The 13,444-nt window shown below is 44.6% G+C and overlaps 1 protein-coding gene across 3 annotated transcripts in view; it reads left to right on the forward strand.

Annotated features, from left to right (window-relative positions):
* The window catches only part of PDE3A (phosphodiesterase 3A), a 344,532-nt gene that overhangs the window by 299,122 nt on the left and 31,966 nt on the right, over nucleotides 1–13,444 (forward strand). For all 3 annotated transcript variants that reach the window (XM_082254264.1, XM_082254266.1, XM_082254265.1), the window contains exons 9-13: nucleotides 304–441; nucleotides 1,148–1,259; nucleotides 9,479–9,592; nucleotides 12,452–12,651; nucleotides 13,232–13,435. In XM_082254264.1, coding sequence (XP_082110390.1) covers nucleotides 304–441; nucleotides 1,148–1,259; nucleotides 9,479–9,592; nucleotides 12,452–12,651; nucleotides 13,232–13,435 — 768 coding nt within the window. The remainder of the gene's footprint in view (nucleotides 1–303; nucleotides 442–1,147; nucleotides 1,260–9,478; nucleotides 9,593–12,451; nucleotides 12,652–13,231; nucleotides 13,436–13,444) is intronic.

Raw genomic sequence — 13,444 nt, forward strand, 5'->3', positions numbered from 1 at the left:
TGGTTTTCCAAACTTAATACCAGAACCCTCCAGAATAATCAATGTGCAGGATTCTCTCCTGTCAGTGTGAAAAATCCCCACCTATTAGTACACAGTACCCCCTTCCATCAGTGTGTATCAATGTAAAGGATCCCCTCCTATCATTGCAAAGGATCCCCTCCTATTAGTGTGCAAGATTCCCGCCTATCAGCATGCAGAATTCCTTCACATCAGATCCCCCCAGTACCAATTCTTCTTCTAGTGAGTCTTTTTGTGTGTCAGGCACATAATGGATCTCCATTTCCATATTTCTCTCATACTCAGGACAAGCCCATCCTAGCCCCGGAGCCGCTCATCATGGACAATGTAGACGACCTTTTGGGGGAGGTCAACAACTGGAACTTCCCCATATTTGACCTGGTGGAGATGACGGGTCAGAAGTGTGGTCGGATCCTCAGCCAGGTGAGTGGCAGAAGAATGATTGTCATGGAATTCTAGCAGATTGGTCCCAGATCCAAGGTAGAGCTGGGAAGCTGGAGGATGAGGGCACAGATATGCATTGGATGCACTGTTCATTATGCTCTCCTGGTAGAGGAAGCCATAGACATTGAAAGGCGTTATAGTGTGCCCCAGAATCTTGGGGCTCCTGAAGACTCATTCAACTTAGTGCTGTTTGCAAGTGAATTCTGATAGATTCACGTTATTTTATAGAATAAATCTTTGACAGCCTTGGAGTGACATCATTGGATTTGCAAGGAATGGGCCTTGGAAGGCTAATACACTCCAGTCATTAGTGAAAAATCTGGCTGCCTTGGGCCAGCCTTATACTTCAGCTACAAAAGAGAGGACAGGGCATAGCAAGCGCAGAGGCAGAATGGTGCACTGAAATAATTGTAGGCCTGGTGGTGTGAGATTCTCATAGTCACACACCTGTAGAGCACAGGGGACACTGATAGGAGCGCATTGCAAAGATCTTAGCCACAGTTTGAGTGCTCGAGGTCCATATCTTCCCACCAGTAGGAGTTAATTACACTGAAAAGCAAGAAATGCACCACTAGTGAAATTTCTGAGTATGTTGCAGTGACAACATAAATCTACTCAGTTGTGGACAATTGTCACAATATTACAAACTATATTCACAATCACTCCTTGTGTTTCCCATTTGTAGATGTCATATCGACTCTTTGAGGACATGAATCTTCTGGATACCTTTAAAATCCCCCTGAAGGAATTCATGAATTATTTTCACGCCTTGGAGAACGGCTATCGAGACATCCCGTGTAAGAGTTGTTAGATATATACTAATTCCTAATTTGAGTCAAGAAGGAATGTCAGGTCTCATGGCCAGTAACCATTGCCTTTTCCTACCTAATGTTAGAGCAGGCTCTTAAATTATCCTTCCTACATAACAAGAACTGGTTAGATTTTGTTTATTGTTATTGGGGGCACGGTGGTCTTTAAATAGAGGGATCACATCAAGTCTCTAAAAATTCCCAAAGGGTCCTCCTGATGGCCATTTCTAGGTCCTATACAGACATAACGCAACTGATGTAATAAGAAAAAATTGGGGGTATTTATTTCACATGATTGCAAAATGAGTAGTATGGCCAGGCAGTGGGAAAAGTAAATAGGATTCTAGGGTGTAGGAGGGGGGAAATCCTGATTCCTCTATACAGATCTTTAGTTATCACTAAAGGGGTTAACCAGCAGGTAGAGGGAGGTCCTAATTCCCATATATTGATGTTTAGTTATCACTAGAGGGATCACCAGCAGGTGAAGGGAGGCCCTAATTCCCATATATTGATGTTTAGTTATCAGTAGAGGGATCAGCAGCAGATGTTGAGAGGTCCTATTGCCTATATATTGATGTTTAGTTATCACTTGAGGGATCACTAGCAGATGGAGGGAGGTCCTGATTTCCTTATATTGATCTTTAGCTATCACTAGAGGGATCCCCAGCAGACAGAAGGGCGTCCTAATTCCCATATATTGATGTTTAGTTATCACTTTAGGGATCACCAGCAGGTAGAGGGAGGTCCTAATTCCAGGGGCGTAACTACAGGGGTTGCAGGGGTTGCAATTGCAACCGGGCCCCATGCTCCAGGGGGCCTCTGCGGCTCCCTTGTACACCTGAATAGAAGGGGCAGCGGGGGCAACATGTAGAGAAATCACTGTCCTCCTTTCTTCTCCAGTAGCTGCAGAAGGAAAATGGAGGAGATTGGTACCTCTGTATGCTGCCCCCGCCACTCCTCCTATCCAGTTCACTTGTGTTCTGCTGTCTCTGGGCCCCTGTGTGCTCCCCTAGTCCTCCCCCCCCCAATGTGCTGCCCCCCCCACCCCCGCCGTGCTCCCTTCCCTCTCCCTTGCCGACTGCTGCAGGGGATGTGTTACAATAGAGAGCCAAGAAGGGGTCGGTAAATATGTATTTTACCAGCTTCTTCCTTTTCTGAATGGACAGTCATAGTCAGTGACATTGTAAAAAAATTGAATAAAATGATAAAAAATAATACAATTAAAATACCAAAAAATAAAAACTACTGACGCCAGTGGGTGAACTTCAAGGATGGCAAAGGTCACACTTGCAACTGGGCCCTGGCATTCCACCACCGTGGGGAGGCCCCAAGATGGCAGGAAGGGTGCCCACTGCAGAAATTGTGAAAGGGTCCTGCTGCGGGACCGTAATAAAGGGCCCCGCAACGAGAGTAAAGGGCCCCAGGATCAGTGGGAAGAGCCCCAGGCTTGAAGGGAAGGGCCCCGGCCAGGGGTCCCGGTGGCCCTTCATGGTTTCTTGCACCGGGGCCCTGAAGGTTCTAGTTACGCCTCTGCCTAATTCCCATATATTGATGTTTAGTTATCAGTTGAGGGATCAGCAGCAGATGGAGAGAGGTCCTAATTCCCATATTTTGATGTTTAATTATCACTTGAAGATCACTAGCAGATGGAGGGAGGTCCTAATTTCCATATATTGATCTTTAGCTATCACTAGAGGGATCCCTAGCAGACAGAAGGAGGTCCTAATTCCCATATATTGATCTTTAGTTAGACCTTATTTAGACATACTTTGTCCAGTTTTTGAGACCTCCCTTGCAAAAAGATATTCATAGATAGAATGAGTCCAGAGACAGGCAGAAAAAATGATGTAAGGTCTGAGGAATAAAACATATCAGAAGAGAGTGCAGGAACCTAAAGCGGTCCTTCATCTTCTCAGTGAGCTCTCCATCCCGCCACCCCCCTCCGCAGTGCTGATATTGGGTTACGTTTATGTTTTCTTACTGTTTTTTTCTGGCTTTAAAGGCTCCACTCGGCCCGCCCCCATCTTCCGGAATTCCCCTTGAACGTGCCTCCTGGGATGCATGACATTCAGTCCCATTCAGTAAGAAGGAGGGGGGCGGGTCTAGCGGCGTCTACACTCGGGAGAGCCAGAAGCTGTCACAAGTAACATGGCGGCGCTGGACCTGTGCAGTGGCTGCAGAGAGAAGGATCCCTGCAACTCAACGCTGGATCCGTTGGCTAGGTGAGTATCCTTACTGTGCAGAATACAGTATCATGTAAGCAGGTGGGAAAAAGGAGAGAAGGAAAGGCTGAAGTTCCTCTTTAATATGTACAGTACATTCTTAAAGGAAAAAAAGGGAAATGGGGACATGGCTGAAACCTTTCAATACATGAAGGGTGTTAATAGGGTTCAGGAAGGCAGTATTTTCCATAGGAAGCTGGGATCAAGAACACAGGAACATGACCTCAAACTAGCAGGAGGAAAGTTCAAAACGAATCTTAGAAATTACTTTACCAAAAGAGTAGTTGATGCTTGGGATAGACTTCCAGCAGAAGCAGTGAATCAGTCAACAATAGGTGGATTCTAACATGCCTGGGACAAACATACAATGACCAGCCATAACTTTATGACCACCTACCTAATACTGAGTAGGTCCCCCTATTGCCAACAAAACAGCCATGACCTACTGAGACATGGATGCCACTAGACCTCTGAAAGTATGGTAAGGTATCTGGCACCAAGCCCTCAGGAGCTTATCCTTTAGGTCCTGTAACCTGCAAGATGGGGCCTCCATGGATTGGACTTGTTTTTCCAGCACATCCCACAGATGCTTGATGGATTGACATCTGGAGAATTTGAAGGCCAAGTCAACAACAGAAACTCAAGGTGTTCCTCAAACCATTCTTGAATAATTTTTGTGGTCTGGCAGGGTGCATTATGCTGCTGAAAGAGGTCACTGTCATCAGGGAATACCATTTCCATGAAGGGGTGTACTTGGTCAGCCACAAGTAACATCTGTATGAATGGCAGGACCAAGGTTTCCCAGCAGAACATTGCCAAGCATCACACTGTCTCTGCCGGCTTGTCTTCTTCTTATACTACATCCTGGTGCCATCTCTTCCCCAAGTAAGCGACATACATGCACCACACGATGTAAAAGAAAATGTGATTCCTCATACCAGGCCACCATCTTCCATGTGCTCCATTGCCCAGTTCTGATGCTCACATGCCCATTGGCTGTGGACACGGATCAGCGTGGGCAGCCTGACTGGTTTGCAGGTACACAGCCCCATATACAACAAACTGCAATGCCCTTTTTTCTGCTTTCAACACATCAGCTTCAGGGACAACATGGTTACTTGCTGCCTAATATATCCCACAGACTTTCAGATGCCGTTGTAACAAGACAATTAATGTTTTTCACTCACAGTCATAAAGTTATGGCTGATCGATGTATGGGGCAGACTGGAAGGTCTTTTTTTCTATGTTTCCCAAGATGAACTTTCACCCGGCGTTGGCATTTTGCATTTTCAAAAGTAAAGTTTAACAATGGCAGCCCATATACTGTTTCTTCTCCATGCAGGTCTCCTTTAAGACATGTACATTTTCTAGTATGGCAAGGACATCTGGATCCTCCTCATTACCATGAATTACTTCCTGCTAATTACTAATGTTCTGGGCATGCAGCCATTATTAGAAAGACAGCACGCAGCTTTTTAGTCCCGGGGTCTTTGCATGAGGCTTCCTGCTCTGAAATCAGCTGACCCCACACTGACCCCTAACCTTATCCAGACCCTTATAATGACAATGAAAGCCCCTTTCATCAACCAACCAACCTATAAAATAAACCCATAACACTTTATATCCCTGCACGCTGAACACCTAATCCCCACCCTGTAATAAATAATTTTGCTGGAGTTGGCCTTTAATTTTGGATGGACGGGAAATTGAGGGGAATTTTCCCAACAGGACAAACAGAAATACAACCATTCCCTGCTCCACCCAAAGCAAACCTTTGGGCACCTTTGACCTAACACTTAGAATTAACCCTTAACCTGAACCGTGACTTTCACTAAATGTTCCCAAATAACCTGGCAGTTGGTCCGTACTGTGATCCCGCCATTAAATATGAACAACAGTTCAGAGCGTTTAACGGGGACCTGGGTCCTTCAGATGCAGAATGTCGTTTTTTTTGTTTCTGTACAGAAATGCAATCTGGATGGCATTACCCTCAGTCTCTCTCTCTCTCATTCCGGGTGGAGTGTTTTTTTTAATCAGCACGGTGGAGTGATATTTGGGCGGTAGAAGCTCCTGGTATGTTCAGTCATTCGCTGTGTAATTTGGGCGATGTAGGGCGCTTGTTTCCATTGAACGTTTCCCAGAGCTGTGACCGCACTCCAGGCTAGTGAGCCTTCCCACTATTTATAGACTCTTTATTTTTACGCTTGGCTGGCACATCAGCGCAGCACAAATCAATGATAAACAAATGTCCCCGGGACGTGTCTCCACCTCTAATGAGCACCACGTAAGGTCATGAACGGATTCTGTCTGTAGAACATTGTCCAAGTGGGGAATAGCCACTGCAGAGAAACACCGTAATTATATCAGGCTATATTAACCTTCGCAGAGCAACCATGGGAGATATTGGGAAGTACAAAGGTTGCGGTTCAACAGCTTTATCTCCCCCTCTTAACCCCAGCACAACAGTCATCACCACATGGCGCAGTATCATGTTTCCAGTAACAGGGTATATGGGAAATACAGAGGTGGCAGCCATGATGATTTAACAGCTCTGTCTTCACACAGGTCAGGGCTGGTCTCTAACCTCCCCATGTAATAAAATCTGGATTTATATGGAGCATTTGATACCAAATATCTGATATAAAACCACTCAGGTTGTCAGATTTGTGCTCCCAATGTGGCATGTTTGACCGACTAAGCATGTGCCTCTGCGTGTTAGTTGTCACAATAGTGTAGGATACGCAATTCAGTTATAAGGCCACGTAAGGTCAAGAACGGATTCTGTAGAACATTGTCCAAGTGGGGAACAGCCACCGCAGAGAAACACTGCAATTATATCAGGCTATATTAACCTTAACAGAACAACCATGGGAGATATTGGAAAGTACAAAAGTTGTGGTTCAACAGCTTTACCCCCCCCCCTCTCTTTTCCCCAGCAGAACAGTCATGTGACCACATGGCGCAGTATCATGCTTCCAGTGACAGGGTATTATGGGAAATACAGAGGTGGCAGCTGTCATGGTTCAACAGCTTTGTCTTCACACATGTCCTGGCTAGTCTCTATCCTCTCCTGTAATATAATGTGGATTTCTATGGAACATTTGATACAAAATGCCTGATATAAATCCACTTAGGTTGTCAGTCTTGTGATCCCCTATTTGTCATGTCGGAAAGACTTTGCAGGTGCCTCTGAATGTTACTTGTCACAGTAGTGTAGGATACGCATTTTAGTTATTTTAGGGACTGGTTTAACCACTTAAGCCCCGGAGGATTTGGCTGCTAAAGGACCAGGGGTTTTTTTGCGATTTTTTACTGCGTGACTTTAACGGACAATTGCGCGGTCGTGCGACGCTGTACCTAAACGAATTTGACGTCCTTTTTTTCCCACAAACAGAGCTTTCTTTTGGTGGTATTTGATCACCTGTGCGATTTTTTGATCACGCGCTATAAACAAAAAAAAGAGCGTAAATTTTGCAAAAATAACAATATTTTTCACATTTTTTTATATGAAATTCCCCCAAAAAAAAAGTAAAAATCAAAATTTTTTAACATTTTTCGGCCAATTTGTTTTATGCTACCTATGTTTGGTAAAAAAAATCGCAAAAAGCGTATTTTGATTGGTTTGCGCAAAAGTTATCGCGTTTACTAACAAAGGGAAAGATTTCTGTCATTTTTGGTGTTTTTTTTTTTAACGCGTAATGGCGGCGATCTGCGATTTTTTTTTCGGTACTGCGACATTGCGGCGGACAGATCGGACCCTTGACTGACATTTTTGACACTTTTGGGGTTACCAGTGACATTACTGCAGTAATCAGTGCTATACATATGCACTGTTACTGCAAAAATGACACTGGCAGGGAAGGGGTTAACTTTATTGGACAGGGAGGGGTTAAGTGTGTCCTAGGGGCGTGCTTCTAACTGTGTAGGGACATTCCTATTGGTGTAAAAGCAAAGATCCACCGTTCTACATAGTAGAACGGACAGATCTTCACTTTTACACAGGGAGAACTGACAGGCAGCTTGTTTACACAAGCTGCTCTGTCTTTCTCCCTTCACAGGAGCGATCGCAGTGTGACTGGCGGACATCGAGTCCGCCGGTCACACGCACTGACTTGCCTGTGAACGAGCCGCGGCGGGCCCGCGATAGGCTCGCAAGTCAGTGACAGGCGAGTGACGTACCGATACGTCACTCTGCCTGGCCGGGGCTGACCGCCGCAGTATGTAGTCGTGCGGCGGTCGGCAACCGGTTAAAGGACTTTTGGTCAAAGCTATTTTTTTTTTTTTTAAATCTTAAAGGGTATATTCATGGGCGTCCGCAGGTAGGGACGGGGGGGGGGGGGGGCAAATCCCCCCCCCCCCCCGGAATCTCAACTTCCCCTTCCAAGTGGTTGTAAAGCCACTTTATACCATCCTGTCTGGTCTGTCTAATAATCCTATGTGCCCCTGTGTCTGTGTTTTAATAAAGTAAGCCGTTCTTTGCCAGTTTTTAGAGGGCCGAGCACCGCTCACGTGACCCGTCAGCTCTCTTCTCCCCATCTAACAGCTGCCTGCAGCGGGCGGGGCCGAGGATACCTCACTGATGTCAGTCAGGAGGGGAAGAGGAGGGGAGGGGGAGAAGAGGCGGCAGGTCACATGAGCGGTAAGTGGCGCTCTAAAAACTTGTAAAGAATGACTTATTTTTATAAAACACATACACAGGGGCACACAGGATTATTAAACAGACTGTAGACAGGATGGTATAAAGTGGCTTAACAACCACTTGGAAGGGGAAGTTGAGATTCCGGGGGGGGGGGGGGGGGGCAATTTGCCCCCCCCCCCTTGTCCCTACCTGCGGACGCCCATGAACATACCTTTTAAGATTTAAAAAAAAAAAAAATAGCTTTGACCAAAAGTCCTTTAAACCAGTCCCTAAAATATAAGTTTTACATATAAGTTTTCAAGTTGCTAAATTAAACTTTGATTGTGGTCTCTGAGTTTAAAGTCTGAATACAGTGACTTCCATTGGGGGTTTGTGTCTCTGCTATGTACGGTATTTGACGCACAACTGTCCACTCATAGGAAATTATCCCTCTATTTACCAGTTGTCCAGGTTTTTACCCTTTAGGTCCCTTTCACACATACGGACCGTTCATTTCATCAGTTCTATCACGTCAAAATGGATGAAGTATTCATCAGTTTTTCATCAGTGGTCATCAGTTTTTCATCTGTTTTTTTTAAAATCCACTACCAATGCAAAAACAGGTGAAAAACTGACCGTTTGTCAGTTTACATCTGTTTTTCATTCGATCCGTTTTTTTAACGGAAGAAAAATAGAGCTTTGATCGGTTTAAAAAAACTGATGATGGATGCGGATGTAAACTGATATAAATAGATGATCATCCATTTACATCCGTTTTCCATGGAGATGCATTGATGTCTGTTTTTCATCCGTCAACGGATGAATGAAAAACGGACAAACGGACAGCATGTATGAAAGGGGCCTTAAGCTGGATACACATTATCCAACTTTTGTGGTTAGATTTCCTTCAGATTTACCTTTTCTATGTAGTGCAAGGGCCTGCCAGATTGCATACAAATTGAAAGTGTTTAGGTTTGACCTCATATTATATGGTTTTGGTAAATCTAAAGGAAAAAGTCTTCAGAAAATCTTATAGTGTGTATGGCCCATAAGTCATAATTTTTACCACTTTTAGACAGGTGACCATCCCTACAACCTTTTGTAATTCTCTAATCAAAATACAATTTGATGCTTTATGAATGTCAACACGCATTACTCAAAACAGGGATTGGCAAGCAGGTAAAAAGGTGATGAAAATATCAAATAATGTGATTGAATTTTTTGTAAAATGGTCCAAATGAAAAATAGACCTTGCCTTATAGCTGGGGCTGCTGCTAGGTAGATGCAATATTTAGGACAGCCACTGGGTGGCAGGAGGCTTGTGTCCAATGATAATGTAGTAACTGAATGCTTTATGTTCATTTTAGATCACAACAGAACTCACGCCACTGATGTGTTGCATGCAGTCTGGTACCTAAGTACACAGGCCATTCCGGGTCTGCAGAATGCTGTCAGTGATCATGGCTCAGCCAGTGATTCAGGTAACAAAGGAGCAGAGTTTTTTTTAACATAACATTAGTGAACCTTTGAGTAACCTTCCAAATCTGCATGATTATATTCCCAACATGTTGCAGTGCATGTCAACAGTATAATTTTTCAGAAAGGCTCCACCTTTTATCATTAAAAAGCCATCCTTGGAATTTAGTCTAGCGACTTCATGTAGGGTGAGATGATGCTATCAATCTGCTGCAGGCAGGAGGAAGCATTTCCTCAGTCTCCTCTCCCCCAGTGATCAGACTGCAACATTGTAACTTTGTATTAAGTGCTAGGTAAGGGGCTGCAGCAGTGGCTGATCTCTGTCAGGCATTAGTGAACACAGCCAAAAACTGCACAGGTATTTGTGTCATCTGTGAGCCGGCATCCCGGATCAGGAAGTTATTGGTGACCTTGGATGATGCGTGAACAAAGATGATGCTGTCCTTGTGGAGAGAAAAACAGATGAAGGCATTGGAACTGTTAAAAAAACATGTTACTGAGTAGGCTCCACATGCTATATGTGGATACATGTATAGATACATGAAGGTATACAGTACATCCACCATTCTGCCCCCTGGTGGGCAATTGTCATAAAATGTGAGGAAAGGAAAACATACCAGTTGTAGGGTGTCAGACAACAGCTCAGCAACCTGTTCTGTACCCCAGCTCCAGGGGCTGTGATGGGGAACTTGCCATGCATGAAGTAAGTTCATCATACCTGTACAGCATTTTACTAAAATACAACAGAGTTTTGTAAGTTTCTTAGTAATCTAAAAGGTCAGTTTGGAAAGTTTTTATACACCGATAGGAAGTAACAACAATAAATGCCTAAATATTTGGAGGGTAAGGAGTCATGAGATACAGTAAATCACATTAGAATCCCATAACAGTTTATCTCTGCTTGTATTAATTTCCTTTAGTAAATGTGTCCCACTCAGTCCGTTAGTTGCACATAGGTGGTGTTTTACTAAAGCTGAATAGTTCAAAATCTGGTGCAGTTTTGCATGGTAGCCAATCAGCTTCTAACTTAAGCTTGTTCAATAAAAGCGGAGCTCCACCCCCCCCCCCCCCCTCCACTGCCACATTTGGTACTCCTTTGGGGGGGCGGATACCTGTCAAAATCAGGTACCCGCTCCCACTTCCGGGTAAGATAGCCACACAATGATCGCAGCGATCTACGAAATGTCCGGCCCCTCCTCCTTCCCCCGATGCCTTCTGGGAGACACACAGGTCCCAGATGACAACGGGACCATTTAGAAAGAGCAGTAGGAAACATGCTGTGAAGCCGCAAGCCTCCACTTCCTGTTTCCCTTGGTGAGGATGCTGGCGTCTGCACCCACAGCCAATGGACGAATTGTCTAGGGGTGCAGACAACGCAGGATACCTGGACAGGTAAGTGTCCTTACATTAAACCCCTTCTCGACGACGTAACGCAAATATGCAGCCTCGACCTCAAGGGGTTGTACCGGAGTGATGCATCAAAAGAAAAAAGCAGAAGGGAAGGAAATGGCAGCCAAGTGTAGTATCCCATTACCGTTTTAATAATAAAGTATCTTACAAAGAATATAAAATACAATTGCTCATCTGTTGTTATCTGTAGATGTAGGTCCTCCAAAGCCCATTCTGCAGGACCGCTGTCATCCGTTCCAACTGCTAGGGCAGGGAGATAGCTGCTTCAGGAACCTGGAGGAGCCCCTGGAAGCCACGCTGACTAGTGTGGAATGCAAGGCAGAAGAGGCATTACCCCGGAAACCGTTGTTTAGAGCCGATGATCCGCTTTCTTTTAATAACAACCGATGCAGCTAAGCGGCCGCTCGGTTGTTATTACAAGAAGCGGGAGGGGATGGCCCACCCCCCTCTTCCGCCGCCTTCTGTCTCTCGCTGGTGGGATGGGAGACCCGAGCGACCAACCGGCACGTCTGCAGGCTGGCCCGAAGACCTGAAAAAGCCAGGTTCGGCTTTGATCAGGTCTCTGATGTAGAAACCCAGAAGCGATGTCATGACATCACTTCTGGTTACTAGAGCCCCGCATATGTAAACCATGTTCAAACCACACATGTAAGGTATCCCCATGATCATTAAAGTGAGAGCAATAATTCTAGCACTGGACCTCCTCCGTAACTCTAAACAGGTAACCCTTAACATTTGTTGCCTATGTAACCCTTAACAAGTGTCGCCTATGGAGACTTTTAGGTACCGTAGTCTGTAGCCATTTCACGAGTGTGCGCAGTTTTAAAGCATGACATGTTGGGTATCCATTTATTCGGCGTAACATCATCTTTCACATTATACAAAAAATGTAATGTTTTTTTTTTTTTTAAATCATAAAAGTGTATTTTTTCCATAAAAATTGCATTTGAAAGACCGCTGCGCAAATACAGTGTGACATAAAATATTACAACGATCGCCATTTTTTTCTCTAGGGTCTCTGCTAAAAAAAATATATATATAAAATGTTTGGGGGTTCTAAGTAATTTTCTAGAAAAAAATTCTGATTTTAACTTGTAATCAACAAATGTCAAAAAAAGGCTTAGGCAAGGAGGGGTTAATAGTCAGCAGCTACAGTTTTTGTAGCTGCTGACTTTTATTTTTTTTTATTTACAGACTTGGCTGGAACTCCTCTTTAAGCTTTGACAAAAAAGAAAAAACCTAGAAGCTGATTGGTTTCTTTGCAGACCCGCCCAAGTTTTTGCACTCTCCAGTTTTAGTAAATCAACCCCATTGTGTGAATCTGCAAGGCCAGAGATGGCGACCCTACTGTGCATGATATCCTTACACAAGACCCCCAGAGGGAGGACAGACACACAAACAGGACCACAAGGGAGATTGATTTAACAGAAGTGTTATGTGTTATGTCTCCTTAGATTCAGACAGCGGCATTACGCATGGGCACATGGGTTACACTTTCTCCAAGATGTACAATCCCTCAGAAGACACGTACGGCTGTTTGTCAGGGAATATTCCGTCCTTAGAACTGATGGCTCTTTATGTAGCAGCAGCCATGCATGACTACGACCACCCAGGAAGAACCAACGCCTTCCTTGTGGCCACCAGTGCACCGCAGGTAATGCAAGTCCTATCAACACATAGCAGTTCCTAATGGGAGGAGATTATTTTGTGATGTTTAAATGTCAGAGGAGTGGGACAGCAGATGGGGGGGGGGGGGGCTTACCTGGTTAACAAATATAAGATGGGGCTACTATAACAGGTAGAATGGGGGGGGATTCAGGGAATGAACGAGGGGGGGGGAGGGGTTGCCATGAGGAGTAGAAGATTAAGGGGGGTCTTTAGTGACTCAAAGAGAGATAGGGGGAATACTATAAAATGTAGAATAATAGGGAGGTGCTTCAGTGAGTGGGAAACTAATTGGAAGGTGCAACTATGAGATGTAGAAGCTTTGGAGAGAGGCTTCATTGAGTAGATAGAAATTGCTAGAGGCTACTGTAACATGTAGATAAATGGGGAGGGGCTTCAGTGAGTAAAAGAGAAATAGGGAGGGGCTACTATGAGTTGTAGAAAATTAAAGAGGGACTTAATTGAGTAGAATAAAAATGGGAAGGGGATACAATCAGTAGAAGGGAGGGGCTTTAATATAGATCAGTGGTTGTGGGAGGAGCTTAAGTAATGCCCGCCCTCTTTTCCAGGCAGTGCTCTATAATGACCGGTCGGTTCTGGAGAATCACCACGCAGCTGCGGCATGGAATCTCTTCCTGTCACGGCCAGAATATAATTTTTTAATCAATTTAGATCACATGGAATTCAAGCGGTTTCGGTTCCTGGTGATCGAGGCAATTCTGGCCACCGACCTGAAAAAGCACTTTGATTTCTTGGCGGAGTTCAATGCTAAGGTGAGAGGA

This window comes from Pelophylax lessonae, assembly GCF_965119305.1.
Source record: "Pelophylax lessonae genome assembly, chromosome: 4".
Taxonomy (NCBI): Eukaryota; Metazoa; Chordata; class Amphibia; order Anura; family Ranidae; genus Pelophylax; species Pelophylax lessonae.